Here is a 27,123-nt window from a genome sequence, read left to right as displayed (position 1 = left end):
AAATGAAGGAGAAGGTTTATTTTTTATTAAAATGAAGCAATAAAATACTAAAGAATGGCTTGTGACCAAAAGAGGCCTCAAATGGAAAAAAAAAGAAGGTTTATTCTTTCTCGACAATTTTTTTTTTTGTTGAAAGAAGACAAATACAGCACCAAATTATTAAACCACAGAGATGTGCTGTCTTGGATTTGACGAGTTTATAAAGGTCTTTACGTACCTGATCTTGGAGGTTGACTTCTTCGGAAGCCTCGGGAAACATGTCGTAGGGAAGACCTCGGGAGGGCATCGCCATTGAGCACAGGCAGGAGATAAACACCAGAGCAAACAGGTACGTTGTTGTCATGGTGACAGGAGTCAGGAATATTCAACGGGCGAAACTCGAAAGGATGGGTGTAGATAGAAGCGTCCCTGAATGTGAAGCCCTTACGAGGAAAGGCAAGTTCGACAGGTCTGAGGTATGTCAATATTGTTAGGATTATGTTTCTTGACTGTAAATTTGGAGCGATAGACTTGCAACACCAAGCGGGCACTTTCTGGTAACAAAGCGAAGTGAACAAGATCTTCGGAGATGAATGCTTCATTGTGTGCATGTGTGCCTTATATCTTCTCGAAATCTTTTCCCTGTTATAGTTTTCTACTTGGTTTTATTCAACAAAATTATTGTTTTTTGCTGCCTGTAAAATTCGGAGGAGCCGTTATTCATAATTAAGGCGTATGGGCGTGTTAGGAATAAGACATCCCTTTTTATCACCGCAGATATATTATCAGAAATATCTCGCTTTATGAACGCAAGCATAATAGAAAACCTGCATTGTATGTGTCATTGGAAACGCTATTTCGGTGGTAAAATCGCATATTTAATAACCGAAACGATCTCTCCTCTAAAACATTTAAAAAAAGGAAATCAGTGATAGTTTCAAATCATTCAAACGGTTTACGTCATATATCGTGTTTGCGTCACTTGAACAAAAAAAAAAGAGTCCTTTTTGGCGTTTACAACAACAGTGAAGCAAATCTAAATAAATGTTTGGCTGAACAGGTCAGGAATCGGACGAAATCATCACGATCCTTTCCTTATTTTTGTTTTTTGTTTGCGTAGACCCGATGAAAACGTCGAGGGCAAATGCGCGAATCGTGCGTCCAACGGCCATAATGGCACACACGCTCTCGGAATAAGCCTCAGGGATTAATAAAAATCTGGTTCATATCACGATTATTATGGTTCTTCAACTCCCGACTGTTGTCTATCACTGAATAAAAGACACAATGACGTTGTTGCATTCCCCTGGAAATTACCAGTATTTCTCTGTTTGGTTCTTATACTTCATCTTCTTCTTCATTTTCTTCTTCTTTATCTATGCGTACTTTTTCTCTTTATGTGTATTTCTTCTCTTTCTCTATTGTTGTATCGCGCCTTTCTAACTTTTCATTCCTTGACGAGGTCGACCTTAGTCATACAAAGACCATAGCCATTGCTGTTACTTTGTTGCCACGATGATGATGATGATGATGAGGATGATGGTGATGATGATGACGACGATAATCGTTAAAGTTGTCATTTTCCTCATCATTGTTATTATGATTATCGTTATCAATTAACATAAGCATGGATCACCAAAAACAGGCGAGAGAGAGAAAAAAAATGAAAAGGAATGGGAAGAAAGATGGAGGGAGGGAGAGATGGATGAAGGATAATATCATTTTACACTTATATAATGGACAAGGTATACGAACAGTATCTATTTTTCTCCCTGTCTGTCTTTCTGTCTGTCTCCCTCGTTTGTCTTTGCAATATGTATAATCAATCCTGCTATATCTTTCCTTCAAGGCTTGTATATAAGATGATTATGAAAATAATAAAAATGCAAGTGCGTCTTATTGAAGAGTCTAAATCTTAAAAAACAAACAAACCCGGACCTTTACATCCAATTGTAATGTGAGATATTTTTAGATTTACGGCTGCTAATAAAAAAGAAAATAATTTATCTTAACGTATGTGATAATAGTAATGATATACGTATATTAAACTAAGTCGTATTTCTCGTCATTAAACATGTGCAGTATCATTGGAATGATTTTATTCTTCTCTATTTTGATGATGACCTTACTTTAAAAAACTTTGAAATGGCGTTTATCTGTTTTTGTATATATTCAAACTCTTCACCTCTAACTTCCCTTTTTTCTTGTTATGTATGAAAAATGAATGCTTTTTCATGTTTGTGTGAAGAAATAAGATGCAGAAATCATTGCGAATCATATCTGTTGGCAACGATTTTCGACTCTATCATTTGCAACAATACAATGCATTCATCTTCTTTGCCTCTTGTGAAATGGTTTATTTCAATCATATGATATTTTGTAAATATATTGTCATATTGTACATTGTAAGTTATTGAGTGGCCAACGTTTCTAAAAGCTTTTCTTTTACGTGGGCCTCTCTTTTCCAATGCACAATTATTTTGAACAATAAGTTTCATAGTATGATATGCGTTATAGTTGTAATACATTGCACGTTTTTGTTCTCCTTGAATTTGTATCGACAACAAAATGTGTTTTTGGAAATTAGATTTCATTTGAACTGAATTGAAATGAATTGAATTGAATGTTTCTCTTTGGCTGTAAAACAATCTCTCATAGATTTTCATTATAATAATGAGCCTGCATGTCGCCTATATATACAAGTTAATAGGGCCTACAGACTTTTATCATTATGGTTAAAAAGGTAAAAGCAAACCCATGGGGAGATCATAAGATAGACACTATATAAAAAAACAAAAACAAAATAAAAATTGGCTTAGATATGAGACAATGCTAAGCAAAATCATTTAAGAGTAAAATTGCTACCTTTGTGATTTGGTTTAGTCGTTCAGTAGCACGTCTACCTTCGGTTTCGAATGGCCTCATTGTATAGTGTGTATAAATCATTCCGTCCCCTCATATTAAAAGTTAAAACATTCTGTCCCTCGGATGGGACATAAAAATGGAGAGAGTCACAACCCACGCACGGAAAAAGATCCCGCCCCAATCATTCCTCGCAAAGAGCAGAGTGCATAAACCGGACAGGTGAAGTGGTCATTTTATATTCCACATCCAGAATGGACCCTATGCAAGACTAGCTAGTAAGTGCAGCTCAATAATATGAGCTATCCAGCCATCATCTCAGATGGAACAAACAAGACAACATTATATGCACAGTCAATTCTTTATTTCAAATAATATTTTGTCTTCGGTAATAACAATGAAAATAGCAAACATATATACAAAATGAACTTCATCAGCTTTTAGGCATGAATCACACACAGGCCATTTTACATATTACAACTAAGAAGGGCACTATACATGAAGTTGACTTTCTTCTTATTAGGATAATCGATATAGCAACTTATCGTAATAGGTCTGGTGTTGAATCGTTGGTTGCATTATTTTCGTAGAAGCCCACTTCCCTACATAAGCAAAGAAAAAAAAAGAAGAGAAGCAATGGGTGTAATAAAATAGATTGTAATATTAATTAGAAGACCGTTATGATCAAGTACTATTCTAATATACCACAAAGAGTTAATGATACACTGCGAAAAGAGCACAGCTCAAGTGTCAACAGAGGACCACACCAACAGGCGTAGAAAGTATGTTGTGATGTATCGGCATTTTGGCGGACAAAGGACAAAACAATGAAAAATGAAACCAGAAAACAGGACGCAATTCATGTTGTACCCAACAGACACTAAGTCATCAAATTCACTCAGTGGGCTATAGTGTTATTTTCCATTACTTTGCCCACTTTAAAGAAGGCACTACATGTATGTAAATTCTCACTATACAAAATGTGTATTATATAATTTAAGTCTCAATACGAGTTAGTGAGACTCAGATTATCAGTTATTGTACAGTATGTTCTCCCCCACCCCCACCCCCCAAGAAAATGGTACGATCGGATTTCCGCATTGATAACTTTAAAAAATGATTAAACAATCTGAATGCCATTTCAGGGTATGAAACTACACGTATAACTTCCTCCCTACATCTTGCAAAAACGAACAGAGAAATGTGAAGTGCTATATAGCATGTCATGGGTCCGTTTCTTCCAAACCGCTTCGGACATACTCTTGGCATCCTTTAATGAAAATATTTTTGCTCACAACTGACAGGACAACAGACCAATGAATTAAAATTCTGTGCCTGTTGATTGGTAATTAAAGTTATAGATATGTAAATATCATAATCATTGTTCATGATTATCTTGAAGAAAACAAAACAAACAAAAAGAAAACAAAAGCCCAAAGTCCCAAATGATATAGGAAGAGTTCAATCCAATAATTTGCTATCTTTTCTTAATTATTAATTATTACGACTTTTCATATTTAACCAACGCTTGCAAAATGATAATAACAAAATGCTTCCTTTTTGAAGTAACGAATCATTTCGTTACGTGAAAAAGTTAGTAAAATGAAAGGAAACAAGCAGTCACTTTTTCAATTTAGAGAGATTTTTGTGCGAATTATGAACAACTGAGTATTTGTGACGTTTGATAAAAATGCACAAAACTTGGAGGGTAGTTGTTCCTGACATGCTCTACAAAAATCCCCAATTACCACTGAAGCAAATCGGATGGGGATTTCTATAAGATGTAGTTAATCGTTCACAGTTTCATACCCTGATGAAATTGCATTTTGATTGATTGACTATCTTTGAAATTATCGTTGCTGAAAGTCCGATTGTACCGGTAATTGATTTTTTATTTATTTATTTTTTTTTTTTTGGGGGGGGGGGGGCGGGATTCGAGCCCAGTTGGTAACATTTTTACGATTTAGTCCATTTGAGAATTCTAAATAGCGCCAGCTATGTGTTATGTAAGCGAATTGTGTGCAAAGCAGTTGCATGCTGCTGTACTCTGATTCTGTATTGCCAAAGCACACGTCTTGCTATGTTGTACCCTTTGGTTCTTTCAGCCAAAGCGCTAAGCGTCACTTCTCTTTGCTTACAGCTGTGTTGTACACGAAGTGGAGACATCAAGGAAAATGTCTGCGGAATCGCAAGGAGAGGTAAATAGCCATCATTTCCAGAAAATAATACATGTGTGGTGATATAAGTAAGCGGATAGCGGATAGCATCCATCATGATCAGCCAGAAAATGGCACCGTGTGCATGTTGTTGCTTGGGTGGCGAGGACTCCCGCGCCAGCTGAGCAGCTGCTGGTGCAGCCGTCCAGCTAGCGATTTATCGTTTTCCCCACGCCAGCTACTCCGGCGGTGTCTGTTCATGAGTCACCTTGTGATGCAGCATGCAGCACAGAATGTGAATCTCGTTCCGTGGTCCATTGTGTAGCTAACAAGCTTCTACTGTCCGTAGTGTTGATTTTCATTGCCTTAGCCTTGCTTATTAGGGCTTGGTCATTGCCTTATTCTAGATTTGCATGGCCGATCATTGCGTAAACAAGCCAAAGGAGGGGTTATATTTTTAATAGCAGGAGGCTTGAGGTAGACAGTAGTCTACCATGTCTACAGACGGTTGAGTGTCCTGCATGCTGCACACTGCCACTGGCTGCATATCTCCATCATGACCACCATGGCATGGCCCATACAGTACTGAGTCTGAGATTCTAACAGTTATAGACAAATCTTCTATTGTAGTACTAATGTTAGTTAAGGTTTTTTTTCAGAGTTATACTTATTAGGGTCTAACAACAGTTAGGCTTCTAGATTTAATTTTTACACACAACATCACTGAAATTCTATGAAATTCTTCTGCTCACACACCGCAAGGAAAAATGCTCAAAGTAGTGTCTAGAAGTTCCCAATGGAATGAAAAGTTCAGTAATCGATGCCGAATTTCATAGCTATTGTATTAACTATACACAGCCCAGTCGCTAAAGTAGCGACAGGGCTGTACCGTCATGACCCACGACACGAAGAGAGATCGCATTGCGATCGCTTTGAATTTTGATACTTTAGATAATTTTTTGTCACCTCAAACTCATCTAATGTAAATCTTCATTAATGAGACTTCATATCTATGCTACCAATATTGAAATGCACATTTTACAACTTACCGAAAATGATGATTATATGCAGCATGTGCGAACGTTACATCTGATAATTGGCAGTTCACTCAATCTGAATGCACTTTTAAAGGTCTTGCTGTCGACCGTGCGTGCTGCTACCAAAGAGCGCACGTACGCAATAGATCGCTGCACTTCCAGCCACGCACGCACACACGCATAATTTGCTGAGTAGTCAACTCGCCATTTTGAATTCTGCAACGATGAACCTCGACGGTCGGGGACTCCTGCGCTGTTCTACTGCGCTAGAAAGTGCCATTTTTTTGTTCAATGGACTTATTGTGAGGGCTCTCTATGGACTTACATTGTATGAACCTTCTGTAATACAAGCATGCACGTAACGTGAGTAACGTATACATTTTTTATAAGAAATGTTTAAATTTTCATAAGTTTTGTAGTTGTGTTGTGGTTCCCCACTTTGAAGGGCTACAGCTATCGTTGTGAAACGAGAATGATGTCATTTACAGTTGTATTTAGAACTCAAAGGCCTGAAATTCATGAAGGTGGTTTAAAGGGACTGTACGGTACTGGTTGAGGTGAGGATTCAGGTTTTGAGAAAATGAGAAACCTCTTATAATTTATGAAATATGAAAGAGCTTGTAATTTCAAGAAGGACTCAACATTTATTTGATAAAAAAAAATGGCCTTCAAATGGCTGAGATATCGAAAAAAGCGATCCAAATGAAATTGACAAGCCACAGCTTTTATTAGGATTTCTTTGTTTTTCCTTGTTTTTAGAGATCTCGGTCATTTCAAAACCGATTTTAATCAAATAAACTTTTGATTCCCCTTAGAATTGTATGCTTCTTAACATTTCATAGAGTGGTTTCTAAATATCTGGCAAAACATTAAACAAGTTGAATCCTCACCTCAACCAGTACTGTACAGTCCCTTTAAAGTGAAACCATGGTTTTTATGCATACTGTATATGAAATATCTTCTGCATCAAATATGTTTGACAGACTGCATATGCCAATACTCAATAGACGTCCAGTGGCAAACGAGCATTGATACACACATGTCAAAGGTACAATGTATGCCTACAAGTATTTCACGCTTGTTTTAGACTATGGTCTAATGTTGTGCCATAAATTTAAACCATCTTTGTGAATTCAGGCCTGAGAGTCTAGTTGTGCATTAAAAAAAAATGGTCAGCGCCTCGCCAGCTGCGCCTCCACAGGCAAAGCACGTAAAAGACATGTTTGGGGGACCGTGATCAATAACACGTATTCTGTATACAAATTTAAGATGTCAGGAAATGATGACATACCTGGTAAATGGTACTCTGGGGTACCAAATAAAAATCAGCCATTTGTTAAATTATTATTTTTTTTATATAATGTTGTACCCTAGGTTGCCAAAAAGTGGAAAATTATTTTGGTGTGATTTTTTTCAACATTCAGTTTGCCCCATGTTCTTGTAAAAAATTCTATAAGTCATGTTTTTTAGCTAGCTGGAGCTAGCGCACGCTGCACCGCACTGCACTGCACTGAAGCACACACTATTGCTAGCACAGCGAACCATGCATGCATAGTATAACATGCAGTGGCATGGCAATGGCTATGTACCTGGGCACATACAGTGCCTGCATTTCTCTGCGGCTGTCCTCAAGTGGACGTGAGGTGGCGCTACACAACGTACCCCGAGGTTATGCACCCTGGCTGGGGTAACGCATGATGCATCAAATACTGGCCTGTTTTTGTCTCAGTTTACGTGGCTGGTTGTAGTAACCCTGCAAAGTTCCAAGCGTACTGTACGTAGTCCCCCTTGTATTTGATCATTGCGCTTTGTAGCCATTGTATGTAGGATGGTGGATTTAACCTTGTAGGGCCCCTGGTGAGGTGTGTGTGCCCCACCATACTTTCTAGATTCTTAGAAGATAATATATCATTTCAGGCTAAATACTTAACATTGGGACCTTGCCCTTGGTTTAAACAATACTTAAATTACAGAGCTTTGCGGCCGATACACAGGCCGCAGTTTGAGGTCGATACTATGCAATGCCCTTGCGAAAGCCCTGACTTGGAAACACCAACATGTCTTTGCTTCAGGAATTCGGAAAGAGTAGTGTGTGCCCTCAACAACAAAATAATTTAATTTCATTTCTACATATTTTTCTTTTTTCTGACCAGTCATTCACTTCTGGGTTTTGCAGCTGCAGACTTGGCGTTGTTCAGCCAACCCTGTGGTAGAGCTTTAAAAGTACGTTAGAAACATAGTGGACTTTGTTTTTCCGTGATTACCTCTCCTCTAAACTACAAATGTAACACTGACAAAAATAAAATAAAAAAAGAAATACAAACTGCCAAGATATAACTCAATGGAATTAAAGATGAAAAAAATTATTCTTTTAATCCGTTGAGGATGAGTCCCGAGTATACTCAGGCAAGTGTGTATAGGAAATGCATGTTGTAGCAAAATCAGCCCGTCCTCAACAGGTTAAAATAAAACATTGCAGTAAGTGCTATGATTGTTATGATTGTAGGGTCTCTAAACACAAGCACATTCATTGAGACGCCTTCACATTATATACAAGCCATTGCGGTGACTTGTTGATTGAAACAATAAAACCTAACTCCACATTTTCTTGTAGGGTGCAGCTGACACCGCAGCTGTTGGGACCACTGCTGCTGCAGTAGCTGATGGGGCTGCTGGCGGTGTGGAGACAGTTGAGACAGTCACAGAAGTACCACGAGAGAAAATGGTAATGAAAAAAAAAATCATATACATGCGTATCATCAGTAATCCTGTTGATTGTCTGAATCTTTTCTGTATAGTGTTTTCAGACATAGTCATGTCACAACACTACAATGTGCAATATTACAATGTACATTGTTAATACACCATAAAGTTTTTATGAGATTATGAATACTATTATAAACTGATGATAAGCTGTTCAGCATCATTTAGGTTTTATATTCTAGACTACAAGTTGGTGGTTTTTATATTTGTGATGCACAAGTAACCTGTACATGTATTAGTGTCGGTGACCAAAGAGCAAAGATAGGATTATTTGTGTTGCACAAAATGAAGACAGCCTTGTGTATTTTTATTGTGCATGTTCAGTGTGCTTGGTGTGAATTTTCTGTACATGATGTCGATATTAAGTTTTGCTTGTTCATTGTATTGCAACTGTTTTGTCTTTCATTCAGCTTTGTGTCTTTCCTTTGTTACAATGGAAAGCAATGAACAGTAGTCACAAGCATGCCACAGATTAACAATGAGGAAAAACAACAACAACAACTTGAACCAGAGCTTTGTTTTTCTCTGCATGACGTAACTCCTAAGCCTTTCTATTTTTCTTGAAAGTTAATTGTTTTTTAAATCAGTTCAGTAATTTGCGACTGTATCTTGTAAATTTGGTTCACAATGACTTTTTAAGATATTGTTGATATGTATATCTCTCTTTCTAAAAAAGATATAATGTGTGCATATAATATGTTTTCTTTAAAGATTGAGACAGCGATAAAATTTCTCCTGAACCCTCAAGTCCGGTCCAGCCCCTTGGTTCAGAAGCAGGCATTCCTCCGCAAGAAAGGTGAGATGTTTTGTGGATCTTGCTTATTATGCCTCCGCCAACAAAGTGGCTGGAGGCATTATGTTTTCGGGTCGTCCGTCCGTCCGTACGTCCGTCCCGTTTTGTTTTTGTCGATATCTCAAGAACCGTGTGGTAGTTTTACATCAAACTTGGTATGAGGGTATATCCTGGGGGATAATACTTTGTTTGGATTTTAGGGTCACGGGGTCAAAGGTCACAGGTTATTTTGTGAAAAAAAAGGTTGAAAAATTATGTTTTTCTCCATATCTCGCAAATGGTTCAAGGTATCTTCATGGAACGTAGTATATATGCTTGTTCCAATGGGCAGTGATTATCTAGGGAAGTTGGGGGTCATGGTTCAAAGGTCAGGGGGTCAATGGTTAAGGTCAACTCCTCAAAGTATCACTACTTTCCTTATATTTATGCAATGCCTGAAGGTTTTTTTTTTTTTTTTTTAGCTCACCTGAGCCAAAGGCTCAAGTGAGCTATTGCGATCGCTCTTTGTCCGGCGTCCGTCGTGCGTCGTCTGTCGTCCGTCGTCCGTCGTGCGTAAACTTTTTACATTTTCATCTTCTTCTTGAGAACCCCATGACCGATTTTCACCACCTGAGGGGTCCCCAGGGGGCCCAAACCCTCTAAAATTAAAGGACAAGTTCACCTTCATAAACATAAGGATTGAGAAAATGCAACAATATTAGTAGAACACATCAGTGAAAGTTTGAGGAAAATTGGACAATCGATGCAAAAGTTATGAATTTTTTAAATTTTTTGTGTTGGAACCGCTGGATGAGGAGACTACTACAGCTTGTGAGTCATATGCGTACAACAGTATAAAGAAAATATAAAAGAAAATTCAACATATTTTCACCTTTTTCGCATAATAAAAGAGCAATTGACTTGCCTCTTTCTAAAGGCATGGGGAATAATATTACCCATAACATTTATCGGTAACGAGTCAGGGGAATGTGTAATTTTTTCAAAAGATGGAATTTTGTGAAATTCTCTTTATATTTTCCTTATATTGTTGTACGCATGTGACATCTAAGTTATTCATACACTGCAGTAGTCTTCTCATCCAGCGGGTACTGCACAAAAACTTCAAAAATTCATAACTTTTGAACGGATTGTCTGATTTTCCTCAAACTTTCAATGATGTGTTCTGCTAATATTGCTACATTCTCTCCATCCTTATGTTTATGAAGGTGAACTTGTCCTTTAAGGAACCTTTAAAAATCTTCTCTAGAACCAGAAGTGATAGGGCTTAGATGATACTATGAGTTAGTACAGTGATGACTGTAGTTTCAAGTTTGTTCATGGGGTTGGCAGAATCAGGGGTGCCCCCCCCCCCCCCCCCCCCCCCCCCCCCCCTTGGGACCCAGGAGAGGGATGGGGAGAAGTCCTACAGTTGTAATGGAGCCTGAATTGTACATGATCATCTTCTTCTTGAAAAACCTCATGATGAATTTTGACCAAACTTAGCAGGTAACATCCATATGGGGATAGAATCTCAATTCCTTCAAATGGGCACCATGTCCCTCTTGAGAGGCTTCTAGGGGTCCTACCCCCCCCCCCCCCCCCACACACACACACACATTAAGGAATATTTAAAATTTTCTGCTCTAGAACCAGAAATGATAAAGCAAAGTTAATACCATGAGTTTGTACATTGATGACTTTAGTTCCAAGTTTGTTCATTGCAAATCCAGGGCTGCCTGCCCCCCCCCCCCCCCCCCCCCCCCCGAGTTGAGGGGGGATCCATATACAGACCTAAGTTTCCAATGTTCTCAGGTAAGAGTGTGCAAGTATGCGTGGAAGGTGAAATTGCGATACTCAAGGTGAGCGTGTGACCCGCGGGTCTCTTGTTTTTTTTTTTACTTGATGTATACATGTATTACCCAATATATATTCTGTGGGAAGTTTCTTGCAAAAAGTTCAAAGGTCAAAAGGTCAAAGGTCAAGTGAAAGTGCTGAATTGCACTTTTTCCTCCATATCTCAAAAGTAACTCAAGGTATCATCATGAAACTTACATATGTATGCATGTTCAACCTAACAGTGATTCTCTTTGGAACTGTGAGGTCAAAGGTCAAGGGCCAGGTTTAGATAATGCTATTTTCCCATTTGATACTGAAATTATACTTTTTCTCAATACCTTGAAAATTACTCAATGCATAAACTTATAAAAGGGTCAAAAGTCAAGTAAAAATCATCAGTTCCCCAAATACCTGCACTCTGACATTTTAATCATTCATCCAATTGAACCTAGTTCTAGGAAAGTGAACATTCAACACATATGTGTCAAACCTGTCATTTTAATATTTTGCCAATTTGTGAAACTGTCATCACACATTGTCAAGACATTGTACTATAGACCTACACGTATTAGGAGAACCATGCATTATGGCGGAGGCATATCAGTCGCTGTAGCGATATATCTAGGTTTTCTAAAATGATAAGATTCTGTGGAAATTGTTTACTTTGCTGCTACTGAAGTCAGATGATAACTGGGTAGCATCATTGGGCAATATGGTCAAAAGTAGTATATAAAATGGCAGAATGAAAATATTTTCATTTTCAACTGATTGGTAACCTCAAGACTTACCACAGAAGTGATGCCTGGATTTCAGTGAATCAGTTCATTTTGATATGAACCTTTTATGTAGCTGTGGACGAGCACCTTGAATTATTTTCTAAAGTCTTTATTTCCTTTCAAAGATAGAGGAGCTATACCATGTAATGGCTATATGGAAAAAAAAAATGTTGCCATCAATTGGTGAAAAAAAGATGCAATTTCAGATGCCACGTCTGAGTTAGGCCTTACTACAGAAGACTGTTCCTTCATAATGAAGTTAAAAATCTAGAAGTAATCTTAAATGAAAAATTGATAGCAACTGCTATTAAACAGCAGTTGAATAGTGAAAGCCTCATTTTGAATGGACTAAAAATGTGAAATGTTTGACGCATTTTCATAAAACGATGATTTTAAGGACAATGAGATTAGCTAGTGCAAGAAACAAGCAAGTCAAAAACCCAGTTCTTAAGTTTGGAATGGTTGAGAAAGTTTTGAAGTTACCCTTCCTTATGTATGTGTTTTCGTGGTTGTAGGTCTAAGAGAGAAAGAGATTGAGATAGCTGTGGAGCGTTCCGGAACCAGACAGGATGTGCCAAAACCTGCCACCCAACAGACCCAACAGACACCTCAGCAAACACAGGTTCCCATGGCAATGCATCCTGGGGTCCCACCCCAACAACAACACCAAATGAGTGAGTAGTTGTGTTGAAAGTACACTGTTTTCTGACATAGAGAAAATGGAATATCAATTCTTCAATCTACCCATCAAGTCCATGGAAAGTTTTCCTAGAGATATTCTCATGTTGTCCTCAGAGCAATGTACGGTATGTTTACACATACAAAGGAGTCTTGACTCGCAGAAATCATGAAAAAATTTGAACCCTGCTATTAAAGTGTATGGTATATCAGCAAGTAGAGGAATAAGACATTTATTCTGTTTGTATGTTTCAAGCTTTGATACATGTATGTTCTTGTGATAGCATTTTCCCCTTTAGGAAACTTTCAATCAAGATGTGCATACAAAAATTTGCCTTTTGTGTACAGTGTAGGTGATTGAAAATAGTCACACTACAACAAGTGACTATAATTATTATAAGAAGTGAACAACAGTTTGTATTGACTATGATTTGTATTGACATGCTTCTGTGCTGATTGTTAGTTTGTGTGCTGGTATTGATTGTTAGTTTGTTTGCTACCCTCTATGTTCAGTGCCTTACATGCAGCCTCCCCCACCCTCAAGAGTCAGCACATGGCGGGACTACATGGCCATAGCAGTTATCATCAGCGGCGTGTCCTTTGGTCTTTACAAGCTCATCATGGTAAAGCATAAAAAAACAACAACAGAGTTTCTGTTTGTGCATATCTACACTGTAACATGCAATACATGCTTCACCAGCTTTTGTTCCCCCCCCCCCCCCATCCTTACTGAATACAGCAAGCTCCCATTACAACGGACATAGTTATAAAGAAATTTTGTTACAACCCAGTAAAAATTCAGGTCCCGAATTATTATCTATAAGTATATCTCTACTTACATTATTTGTTCTCCTATAACAACATTTCGATATAATAAAGGAAAATTACCCATCCAGAGGACTTTGTTATAATGCCTACGGGAATATAGTTATAGTTTTCTCTGCAACTCAGAGAGATGAATGAATTTACAAGCACATTGCAAGGCCATTGTGATACATGAAGAATCAGAAGAGCGTTATGAAAGGTGCTTTGAACACTGTGGCTTTAGTGGCAACCTAACGCCCTTTCCATTCTCAGCCAATGAAGTGATCCATAGCTAAACAACTCTATGTACCCATGCATAAAGCTGTACCATGTACGGCCCTTTACATTAGCTTTTGGTTGATTCCACCTCACTCCCCATCCCCTCCCTGAGTCCTCATTTTCACTGTTTCTATGTAACTCTCACTGACTGCTTTACAGAAATTTATCACTCCATGGCTCAAGAGCAGGAAGGAGGAGAAAGAAAGAATGGAAAGAATTGAAGAATCCATCAAAGAACTGAACAAGAATGTTGCTGACACAGGTACGTAGCGGAAGTGGTTGCAATGGTGATGTTAACCCTTTTTTTTTGCTTTGAGTGCTGTTTGGCACAGAAAACCCTCATAGCATTGTACACACACTGTCCACATTCTGTGAATTTAGTGTGAGAGTGTTGGCAGCTCCTGATTGGCTCGCTTCTAGTGTTAGGTGAAATCTAAGACATTTGCTGTACAAAATGTGTCAAGGACTAAATTCTCCGAAGAGATGTGCAAATTCTAATCATGTTTTTCAAAAGTCTGGAAAGGATGTCATAAAAAGATGAAGCGCTTTGTTAAAGGTGTCACAATTTCCTTCAGACTTCATTTATAAAGTTTCATGTATCCGTTTCTTTCTTTTTATCAAGAAGAGATACAGCCAGTGAGGAAATGCTTTGATATGACATGTTGATGCAGTAAGTCACAAAACCTGATGTACTCATGGAGAAATCTAAATGAAAACTGAAAACTGAACATGAAAGATGAAAGAATATGGACTTTTTTGTAGTGATGAAAAGAAGTATGCAAAGTACAGCATTAATACCCTTCTGCATCTCATCAGTTATTGCTGCCCTCTTGGGAAAATGTTTTCATTTTTAGCAAAGCACATACAATATGTAACCATTCTCTGCTTTGTAATGGATAAAATTATGGTTTGGGATAAGTATGCTCACATGTATTTAACTCTGTTATTGAGCCTGCAGTGGAATTCCCTTAGATCTGTAGTACAAACTGCATGTAGGATACAAAAAAGGTCAAAGTCCAGGTAGATTGTTTGGATTACTGACTGCTGAGTGACAAGTAATCCACTGATGGGGGGCAGAGGGTGGTGAATATTTCATTTGTACAACCCACTAGCTGCATAGAAAACACTTCAAGGCTTGTATATACGCTGTAAACTGTGTACCAATGGTAGACTCTATGGATCAAGGGATAATGCAGCATGTTGATAATAACAGGTCCAAGGTACCTGGTCATTTCTTTGTCAATGATTCCGACTGCACTGGCCCTGTGATGTGCCAAAAATTGGGCCTGTTCACATGCACTTGAAATGAACAGTTTTGAAAACTTTTTTTTTTTAATGCTATGCAAAGACTGTGACTTCTTGTGTGTTGACACACACACAGAATTGTGAACCCTTGAAATACGTATTGCAATACGAACATTGGTCCAGCTTGATATTGTTTTGAAACTCTTTTGATAACTTAAATGTACAGGATGTGTGAATGGCATGCAAAAAAACACAAACCCTGTAATATTTTTGATTCCATAATACAACTCACCTTGCAAGGTCCATAGACTTGAATACCCAGGGTTGTGCTCTGGTTATAGGCATGTACAGTCTAGATATCCAAGTGCTTCATTTTATTTTGCCATGTGTGAATGGTGACAAATACATGTAGAATTGATTTTTGCATTTCTCTGCAGAACTAGAACTGATAGCGTTTGTGTAAATGCAGTTTTTGTCAACAATCTGGACCCCCATTACCCTTACCTTGCGATGGACATGATAGACATGCATTGTGAATGCAAAGGAATGCATTTGGAGTAAAGGGTTGCCTTGGCTTTTGTTTATTTATTCTGATTTGAATGGCTGTGATTACATTCATTGTTTTGATACAAAGCGATTGGCCCTGACAATATGGTTCAGGTGTAATGGCTATGAGGTAAAACCGTGGTATAAATGCCAGGCTCTTTTCTGTGATAGTAAAATCAGTGTTAATAGGAGAATCAGTTTGATGAAGTATCAATAAAAAGAAAATTTAACTTAAGAAAATATAATATACTATGTTACTCAACAGTCTGTGCAAACCCAGTAATACATGTACTCCATTCTTTATTTGATAGATAACAGAGCAGCGAAGTACATGAAGGGTAAAGTGATGATTTGGTATATCTTGGCTCTTTTCTTTTTCTTCACTTACTAAACAATCAACCAACCAAACATCATACCAACCAACCAACTAACCCACTCACTCAACCAACCAACCAACTAACTAAAAACTTGCAATCCAACCAACTGATTAATCAACCAACCAACTGACCACCAACAATCCAACAAACCAACTGACCAACCAACCATCCAACCGACCAACGAACTGTCCAACCAACTAACCTACCAATCAACCGACTAACACAATGACCATCCATCTAACTGACCAACCAACCAACCAACCAACCGACCGACCGACCGACCAACCAACCATCCAACCGACCAACCAACTGTCCAACCAACTAACTGACCAATCAACCGACCAACACACCAACCATCCAACCAACCAACTGACCAACCAACTGTCTAACCGACCAACCACTGACCAACCATTCAACCAACCACTGACCAACCATTCAACCAACCAACTTGTCCAACCACCTGACCAACCAACCAACCGACCAACCAACTGACCATCCAACCAACCGATCGACCAACCAACTATCCAACAAATCAATCAATGGATCAAAAAACAGTTGCATCACTTGAGAGATCTGTTGGCGCTATCCAGGCCCTACTGGAGAAACAAGACACACAGGTGCAGGCCATCAATGCCGAGGTGCTATCAAGCAAGGCTCTGGCCAACAGTAGGCGCAGCACGGACACCACCGAGATCAAAGCAGAAATAGCTTCACTGAAGGGACTTCTCCTAAACAGGTAATACACATCATTTCTTCCATTAGAAAATTTCAATGTTAATGAAATGAATATAAAATATCAATAAATCTGCATGTTGACCTTTACCGTTTTTATGGCAAACTTGCCAAGTTGCCCTCATTTGGCAGGAGTCACCCTACTAAAAAATTAGATATATCTTCATATCTTGACAAAAGAGCGTGAAAGCTTTCCTAATTTTGGAAGTACAGGTACAGTCAACCTTGCTGAAGTTGACTTTGTATAAGTCAAATGACTGCCAAAAGGTCTTGTCAAGCCCCCTCCTATTTATTCTATTGACTTTAATCCCTCATTTATAAGTCAAATTTTTCTCAGAGTTGACGCGATTTGTTCAGTCCATGTAGATTCAACTTGGTTGACTGTAGTTTTCCCATTTAGCTGCATGTGACAGACAAGGGAAAACTTCTGGAATCTTCCTGAGTTTGATGTATCATGCTGGTAACCCTGCTGTGGATACATATGTTCAATGATGCATTATTCTATTGTCAGTTCATGTTGTTCTGCTTTAAAGAGGCAAAGAAATGAAAGGTAAATAGGATCACCCAACCATATGTATTCGCTTTTGATGCTGTAGCAAATAAACTTATAAAATAACCTTTCATATATGACCCTGCGTGGCATCACCAACAAAAACTTACCAAACATGGATTTTTAGTTAAGTGCAGATTCTGAAAGAGCAGACTCTAAGCTTTAAAAGGGTATATAAGGCAATACAGATGGACTTTGCTAACATATCAAAATAATGGACAGAATGTACACACTGGAAAAGTGTTTACTGAGAAAGAGGCGTTGAAGTTTAGGGTCTATTCATGCACGTAATCTCCCCAAACTGTGCTCTGTGCAATGAATGGGACAAAGAACTGGATGTAAAACTCTGTTGCAACCACAGTAAAAGAAAGGATTATTGGATTAGGCTGACATTTTGCACACCCAAGAAACACCTTTCATTACTAATACTAACTTGCAAAGCAGTGGCATGTGTGTAAAAGTTTTGAAAGAAGCGATAGGGGACCCCTAAGACATACCTACAAACAGTGCAATCACACTATTCTTCCAAGTAATTGTTTTAAATAGAGACACTGAAAAAACACAAATTTCCACTTGTTTTATGATCCCAAACTTTAGAATTATGTAGAAGAACTGCCCTTTCTGAAAATATAAAAAAGCTAAAGATTGACAAGGTTGACTCTTCACACCTATTTTGAGTCCACACATAAAAATCAGGGCTAGCAACTCTTTGTTGATTTTGTGATGCACGCGAACATATTTCATTTGGTAGAATCAATTCAAAACAGACCATGCGGCACTACGATGTGATTATGAATCGCTCTGACTTGAGAGGTACCCTGTTAATGTACCTCATTTTATAGTCTAAGCTGGCACTCCATGCCAAACAGATGGCTCTTGCTGTTCTGTTTTGTTGTGGTTCCACCCCTCACTGTCTTATCACCTGTCTACTCCTGTGATGATACAAAGCTGGCCTGTTTGCTCCTGTATACCAGTTAGAAAATGTCACAGTACACCAACATATTGCACTTCCAGCTGAGGCCTTTCTCCTCCCCCTCCTCTTTTCTCCTTTTTTTCTCAAACACTTTTTAATTGCAGTCATCAATTTCGATTCAGCATCCTCTCTTCATACGTAGAATGGTGTGCTTGTTAACTCCATATGCAGAACGCAAAGACACAAAACTTCTCTTATCATTGAAGGTTGTGTGTTATTTGTGAAAAGACAGAGGCTGAGAATTTATTCCCCTCAAATGTATTTTAGGAGAAATGCCTACTGCATACATCTCAGTATTTTGCACTTAAATTTTTATTGAACTAATACCTGGAACTAATTTATACCATTTCAAGCCCAGTAAACACCAAGGAAGCACTAAATTCTATACTTCTTAAATTTCATATTTTTCTTCTCTTTTTGTGGAATGTCCTGCATTGTATATTTGTACAGAGAGTATCTTTAATTTGTCGGTTTTAGTTTCTACCACCCTGTACACCCCTGACCCTTTTGATGCCATTTTGTCTTCTAGACACCAGTTTCCAGCCACACCACAGCGGTCCCAAATCCCCGCCTGGCAGCGGGGCGGTGCTGAGTCTTCCACCAAGGGTGGTTCCTCCCCGCCCTCCTCCTCTGGAGGGGAATCCACCAATAGGAGATCCCCATCCTCCTCGCCCCCTCCCACTGAGGAGCCAGTGACCAATGGGGAACCGTCTGCTGTCCTGACCGCAGCCGCGCCCGTGAAGGAGCCGATCCGAGAGGTCATCGCAGAGAGCGAGAGCCAGGAGACAAGTTCGGCGGCAGCTCATGATAACGCGACGGAGAGCCAAGCCACGCCCACCGTGAATGGGGCGTCATGAACGTCCCGGATGGGAGTGTCCCAGGGCATGGTCACGGGCGTGGTCACTGCCCTGGAACTCTTCCTGCGTGCTCTCCATGACAGATCGATCATTGATTGACTGATAATCGAATCCTTTTGATCCACTTGTGCAATTCCATCATGTGAAATCAGATCTTGAAATTTTGATGAATGGCAAACTCATCATGTTTTGCACTGAATTAGGGTGGGAAAAAAATCCTACTTGCCACAATGATAGATCACTTGGATGACTAGGCTTGTGACTTATGAAGACTTGCCATTAACCAGTTTGAATGAGAGAGAGCCACAAATGCTACCACCATTGACCAAGGCTTGTTGTTACAAGTTGGGCTGCATGCATTATATCACCTGCCAAAGTTCTGCATTTCCTTTGGAAAATGCATCTGGTGCCTTTAACTCTGTTTAGTTAACTCATTTTTTATTCAATTCCTTATGAATCATCAAACCAGCCGGGGCAAGAAAATTGTCTGTTTTGGGGCATAATGTGAAAAATGTGACTGCATTTTTTTTTTCACTCAATGTTGCATATCAACTAATTTGGCAGGAATATAAACCAGTGTTGTATTTTCTAGTGTGATGTACTGGTATATCCCTTAATTTGTTAACATGATTTTGGTATGCTGTAGCAAGTTCCTGAATCAGGGTCAGAATGAGGTTACACACAGAGATTTCAGCAGAACCAAGGGTTCGTTCGAGCGCTCTCCTAAAGCGAACTGTACCGTACCATACCCACGCCAGAGGAGCGCTCAAACGCTCCTAAAGTGTACCGTACCGTATTGTACCAAGCCAAAAGTGGACCACTTCCCGATGTGCTCCAAAAGCGTACCAGAAGCGTACCAAAAGTTCGCTGTAAAGCATACATGTGTCATGTGCATACGTCACAATGCAAAGACATCATTCTCTTTTGTTCGGGACAGCTGTAAGTAGTTCAAGCGCCAGGTGGATGACATTCTTGCTACAAAAATGTGTGACCTTTTGTACAAATGACTGGTGAGGTACGCTTTCTCAACAGAGCGCTCGAACGCTTCAAATCTGGCACAGTTCGGTATGGTACGCTTTGGTGCAGTTCGCTTTGGTTCACTTCAGAGCGCTCGAACGCACCCCAAGACGCACCTAACACACTTTGGAAAGTCCTTGATTCACAAACCTATGCTTTACTGTTACTTTAAAAATTTCAGCAGTGGTACATCATAATTCTATAAAATTATTTTGAGTTTAAACATTAGAAGTCACTTCATAGAATTTGCAAAATGGTAGATATTTGTGAACCTATTCATGCGGGGTGGGGGGGGGGTGGTGCAGAATTGCTCTACATCTATCATTAGGAAATGTCTGTGAGGAAAAGGAGAAAAGTAAAAGATGCAAAGCACTTATGCTATGTGACTATATGAGTACAGCACTGCCTTTGATGTTCCTCATATTCAATCTTGCCATAGATAGGGTTTTTATCCATGGCATGTATTGGCAGGGAGAGCAGATTATCTTTCATAAAATCTAGGGAGGTGTAAAAATCATGCAGCACTTTGCCTTGTAGACAGATTGGTAAATGGGCCTTTTGTGGCTGGGTGGGATTATACCAGTACCATTCAACTCTGTCGAAAGGACGTGCTCAAGTGACAACCAAAATATGTTCAGTTGTTTTGAAAAATACTATCCAGTGATGATGCGATTTTGGAAAATTACCATGATGGATTATTTCATTTTTTTGAAAGTTGTGATAACTGTTCACTGTGCAGAAAGCACAAGGAGTGGGATCTTGTTAACAGTGTCAACAGACTGAGTTAAATGTTGAGCTAGTGCAGTTTGTCACTTGCTTCCTTTTGTCAAAGTAGGGCAGTAATGCATTGCACACACTTTGCGGTCTAAAGACATTGTTCAAAGAGAAACCAACTTATGCATTGCCCTGTCAGTGACCTGACATTTTCTTCCAACATGCCACATTTCCTTTTCCTGCTGACACCACCAGATGCAGCATAATAAAATAGAAGAAAACACAAACAAAACAATGAAGAACGGGAAAGTGGCTGTTTTGCCTTCTGTTTTTCTTCTTTCCATGTGCCACTTATTGCCAGTCTCAATTCAAACAAAGTCCGAGCTTGGTAGCTGAAAGGTGCAGATCAAAATGTACATAAAATACGTACCAATTAGAATTGAACTTGGAAAGTAGTTCTTGAATTTCTACTTACTGGGTATTGTTCATTTGATAGAGTGATTTAAATCTATTAAAGCTGTGTAATAATCTCCTGAACAGATGTTACCTTTAGTAGTCCTCCTGCCTTCCAATATTTGGACAGTATTATGCGCGGATGATTTGAAATATTTTGAAATGTTTCCTTCTGATTATTAATATTGAATGTAGTATGTGTGAAGAGATTTCATACTGAAATGTTGATGATGATGAAACAGCATTTATATAGCGCCATTTATCAGTTGAAAAATTCAAAGGCGCCAAATGTCATTGATTTGCATACAATCACAGAAGGTCAATGTCTGAGGAAAGAAATTAGTCTGTGCAGGACAGGTCTCTAGATAGCTGGCCTAATTACAAAGTTACCTTGTAGACATTCCTTGCAAAAAAATTGAAGCCATGCCATCAGCAAGTCTCTCTGCAGGATGGTAAGAACGTCATCTGTACGTTATCCCTTTAACCACTACATTTGTCGCATGTCAGGGCATCATGCAAAAATAGTATCTGCATCAATTACAAATGTATTAACAGTCATGATTTTGAAATCTTGTGTGAATGTTTGTGTGCATTTTCGATGCAATACATGGAACTTGATAACGTGGTGATCAGTTTTGTAGACAAAAGGTAATGTGATCACATACATTGGATAGGTATGTACAATGTATAATATACCTTTTGTTATAGAGTTTGTTATTTCATTGATTTTTTTCTTTTGTAAAGTACATTGCACTTGTCCCGATTCTTGCTAAGTTTTGAGAAAAAACTTCTAACATGAGGTGCACTCCACATGATGTCTTCATGTGGGCCACCCTCCTGTTATCAAGTGTTTTGTTTTATGAATGAAACAGTGCAAGTGCAGTACTCACGGAGCCTTCTTACGCTTATATTATAATCTGTGATTTATTTTTCAGTGAGGAAGCTGTGTGATAAATTGTAGACCTACTTTCAGAGTTGTTTGATATGCTAAGTTTAATTGCTGTATTTTTATTGAGCTTCATGAGCTTATTAATACGTCCCCACTGTGAGTACTGTGTATGTGTGTGCATTACAATACCTGCCTATTGTTAGCATCTCCAAGTTTTGGCCATTTTATTCGAAATTTGGTGGTACAATATGTACTTGTGACACTTGCAATTACTTTAGGAATACAGTCAAACTCGGATACCTCGAAGTCGTCGGGACTGAAGAAATTGGTTCGAGGTACGCGAATTTCGAGGTACGCGTACGTCGAATTTTCTTCGACTTATCCGATTTTTGTCGATGTTCAACATGGTATCTGTTACAGTGCCTACCGATTGTTTGTATGCTTGTCAATTGGATTTGAATCAACTTTAATATGAATGAATTGAATGAAAATCGATGTTCTTCTTTCATCAGTGTTTTCTGGTGAACAATTAAATGACTTAAATCACCATAAAAACAAAAAGAAAATACCGGTACGTAATCGAGCGCAAGACAGGGTTGCAGAACATGCGTGCTGAATGTACATTGTCGCGTCGGCGTAGGTACCCCCTCGATCACTATTCGTTTTTCCTCCTTTTCTCTCTCTAAGTCATCATCTCGTACACAATATCCAACACAAGAATCAGTCTTAGCTTTGCAAACTATTAAAATTTCGCACAACTATGGGTGTACATGTAGCTCACCAAGACTGTGTAGAGCTACAGGGAGCGACGGCAATGTCGCACCGCTACGCACCGGTCTTCCATGTGTCTACCAGCAGCACTCACAGTCAGCAGGCGATACCGTTAATCATTTCCAAATGTAAAAGCAACGATCAGTTATTTATTTTAGTATCATACGGAGCAGAATATTACTGTTATTCATTTCTAAATTTCCAAGCAAACATCCGACATTCGTTTTACTACCATACGGAGCCCGGCTGTCCACTTCCAAAAGTGAAATGAATTATCTGACAATCATTTTATCATCGAATGGAGCTGAATGTTACTGTTATTAATTTCGAAAGGTATAATAGCAAATATCCGACATTTATTTTAGCATCGTATGGAGCAGAATGTTACTGCTACTCACTTCCAAATGTAAAAGCAATCATGACTGTGATATTTATTTTGGAATCTTCCGCAGCCGAATGTTCTTGCTATTTACTTTCGAAAGTAAAAGCAAACATCCGACATTTATTTAATCATCGTACGGAGTTGAATGTTATTGTTATTCATTTCCGAACGTAAAAGGGATCATTCGACATTCATTTTAGCCTATCCCGGAGCCCAATGTTATCGCTATGTACTTTCGAACGTAAAAGCAAACATCCGGCATTCATATATTATCATCGTACGGAGTTGAATATTATTATTTACGTCAAAGCAAACATTCGAAATTTATTTTAGCATCTTCCGGAGCCGAATGTCATTGCTATTTATTTTCGAATATAAAAGCAAACATCATACGGAGTTGAATACTATTGTTATTCATTTCCGAACGTCTAAGGGATCGTTCGACATTTATTTTTGTATCTTTCGGAGCCGAATGTTATCCTTGTTTATTTCCAAACGCAAAATCAAATATCTGACATTAATTTAAGCACCGTACAGAGCTGAATCTTACCGTTATTCATTTCCAAGAGTATAAGCAAACATCCGACATTTATTTTAGTATCGTATGGAGTCGAATATTACTGTTATTCATTTCCAAAATCAAAAGCAATCATCCGACATTCATTGTAGCAACTTTCGGGGCCGATTGTTACCGCTGTTCATCTCCAAAAGTAAAGGCAAACATCCGACTTTTTTTTTTGGTGGCCCGACGTGCGTTTTGGTGGCCTCGGGCCACTGTAAGTGTCGAGCCCTGAATAAGTGCAGCACAGTACATTAAGGATGGGCTACTAGTGAGTGATATCGCTAGATCAGATTCCGGCTATGGCTTCTGAGGACAGTGCTATTGCTGTAATCATAAACATTTACTGAAGAGGATTGTTCGCATTAAAAAAAAAGAAAAAGAAGCGAAACAATCTTAGGGGGCCTTGACGATTGTGCTAGAAAAGAAAAGAAAAAAATACCGAAAACTCGAAAAAGATTCAATTCAAAATAGGGGTAAAATACATGATGATTTCTTTCTTTCTTTTTTTTTGTCTGAAAATCGTAAAGCGTATTATTCCGTTACTTCGAAATTTATCAAAATAAACTGTTGTTAAATCATATCTATACTATTCTTTATTATGCTAGGCCTATACTTCCAGATCATATACCACACTTATGCTTCATAATCGCATTGCTGGAAAAAAGATATTCAGAGCTTGCGTTCTCGGGGAGAATTAATGAAACAAACTTCGTGAAAGGAAAAAAAAAAACTAGCGGGAGATTGATGTTTGGACAAATAAATTGAATTGAATTGAATTGAATTGGACAGTGGACCTTGATTAATGCCAAAGATATAACTGCTAACACCTAAGCAGGTGCGCCACGACGGTTAAGAAATGTACGCGCACGGCATGACTATCACGATCGCAAATCAAAACAGAGCGTAGTGCTATTGTAAGCTCTCCATTTGCACGACTGCTACAAGTATATGCATTCCGGGTACGTGTGTAGGTACAGTAGGTGTTGGGGATTTTCCTTGTCAGCTGTGTATCGGGTATTTGAGCGCACGATCGTTCTGGGGCTCAGAATATTTACAATCGAGTGTGAAAAGATTTGTGACATGTCTTCGCTGTCCACGCGCGCTTCATCGGAAATGCTGAGTGATGTTTGCAATTTCAATTCGAGCAACATGCTGGGAAAAACAATAAGTTAATTAAGATCGGGACATGAGATTTCCCTTCGAGGTAACCGAACTTCGAGTTAGTTTTTTTCGAGCTACGCGAATTTTAACACACGAAAACTCCATAGGAACAATCGGGACTTTCATTTTGCCTTCGAGGTAAGCGATATTCGGCTTATCCGAGTTCGAGGTATCCGAGTTTGACTGTATGTTATCTTTCACGCCAGAGTTACCATGTCATTGGTAATGTTTGCCATGAGCAAGACTGCAAGAAAGTGAGGATAATACACTGCTATACTGTAAAACGAGAAATGTTCGCGTGCATTTTAATTTCGCGAATTTCGCGAGCGCCAAGATTCGCGAAATTAAAATGCACGCGAAAGTTCTTGTTTACACTATATGCATTGAATGCCAGTGGCAGTTTGCGAAAATTTTATGCCGCAAAAAGGGCTGTCGGCTCCAATTCGCGAAAAATTCATGCCGCGAATATATCATGTTTTACAGTATATGGTAAATGGTTTGACCATGAGTAGTGGAATGAAAGACTTCTGCATGTTGTTGTTGGATTCTGTCTTGAAAGAAATGTAACTTTACATGATAAATAAATGCTCTATCTGAAACAGAAAGAAGGAAGAATGCAAATCATTTCATTATCAATACTATGCCATTTTATTGACTCCATACACTCAACAATAGGTCACATATTTACACTGTACAGGTCAGCATTTACAATACTGTACAACCATTTAGTTCTCTGCTATGCATAATATACAAGGTGTGTCTATACTTCTGGCACACACATTCAAAATGTAAACGTTGCTATTTTCACAAGATAAATTTTGCACACTTAGCAACTCAAAAACATACATTGTATTTGTGGGTTCTTGAATTCACACTGTGATGTTGTCATCCCATTCAAGGTATTCAGAGAAAATTGTGGAGATATTTTTTTTTTTGCTGGTTTCAGAATTCGCACTAGCCAAAAGTGGTGCAAAATATGAAAATTCATGTACTGCAAAAATGCCCACCTTTACAGTAGCGTACTTCAAGACTTCGAGATGTATCCCTTGATCCACTTTGTTTCATTGACTATTCTGAGAGTAATGCAAACAAGCTCTCCATTAAAGGTAAAACATAGTTTAAGTACTTCTGCAGAAATTCATTTTTGCTCTGATTTGCTTTTGATTTGGTTTGCAAATGAGAGTCTCTACCTCTATAAACTGTAATGTTGGCGAAAGCTGCATCTTTTAATTATATACTCTCTCTCTCTCTCTTCCTCTCTCTAAATGTAGGGTGGGATCTGAAAAAGCACAAAAACAGCAATATTTTAGAAACCATTGAAGAGCAAAAAAGCACCTTGCTTGACCCATTAGTCCAGCTGCATCAGAAAAGTAAGGAAGTGTTCTGTATTGCATTCAAGAGTGATGAATGTCTTTAACATAAAAAAAATAATGACAACAGCCGAACGAGAAACCCCTGTGAGACCCGAAAGTTGAGCTCAAGCTTGATATGTCTTGAAAAATGCAAGCAAATTTCACAAAAATCACCATTAGCAATCAACAGAGATCACTTTGATTGGCAAAGCAAGTGCAGGTTATCAGCATACAGCATGAGTGTGAGCAACATAATAATAGTATACAGGTTTGTTCCATCATACCTTATGACAACAGTGCAACATGCAGCTATCATGGCAATGACCAAAAATCAGATACATTGTACTCAAAGCTGATTGACTGTTGCCATGGCAACAATAATATCATAATGCTCTCTTTTCAAAAGAGAAAGTCCTTTAGGATAGGGAGACAGTTAAGGACAATTCTTTCAACTTTAATATCAAAAGTATCTTACATCCATACTCAACTCCATACAACCGGGAAGATGGCAGAAAATGAATGACGGGCTCGAACACTGGACGGAAATGAGTTTGAATTGGAATGTGAGCCCGAGACAGTTCTGCCTCTAAGTACAAAAAT

The 27,123-nt window shown here is 38.7% G+C and overlaps 1 protein-coding gene across 1 annotated transcript; it reads left to right on the top strand.

Moving 5' to 3' along the window:
* The first annotated feature begins 386 nt into the window (after positions 1 to 386).
* LOC139740152 (peroxisomal membrane protein PEX14-like) lies at positions 387 to 19,222 on the top strand. Its single transcript, XM_071650741.1, has 8 exons — positions 387 to 455; positions 8,649 to 8,759; positions 9,509 to 9,593; positions 12,697 to 12,855; positions 13,373 to 13,482; positions 14,102 to 14,204; positions 16,666 to 16,846; positions 18,895 to 19,222. The coding sequence occupies exons 1-8, from the start codon at positions 387 to 389 to the stop codon at positions 19,220 to 19,222; spliced, it is 1,146 nt and encodes a 381-aa protein (XP_071506842.1).
* The last annotated feature ends 7,901 nt before the right edge of the window (positions 19,223 to 27,123 follow it).

The sequence above is a fragment of the Diadema antillarum genome, unplaced genomic scaffold, assembly GCF_040938485.1.
Source record: "Diadema antillarum isolate AM-2024a unplaced genomic scaffold, OU_Dant_1.0 seq00000838_RagTag, whole genome shotgun sequence".
NCBI lineage: Eukaryota > Metazoa > Echinodermata > Echinoidea > Diadematoida > Diadematidae > Diadema > Diadema antillarum.
The sequence above is the reverse complement of the archived record's forward strand: the minus strand, read 5'-3'. Positions and strand labels throughout refer to the sequence as shown.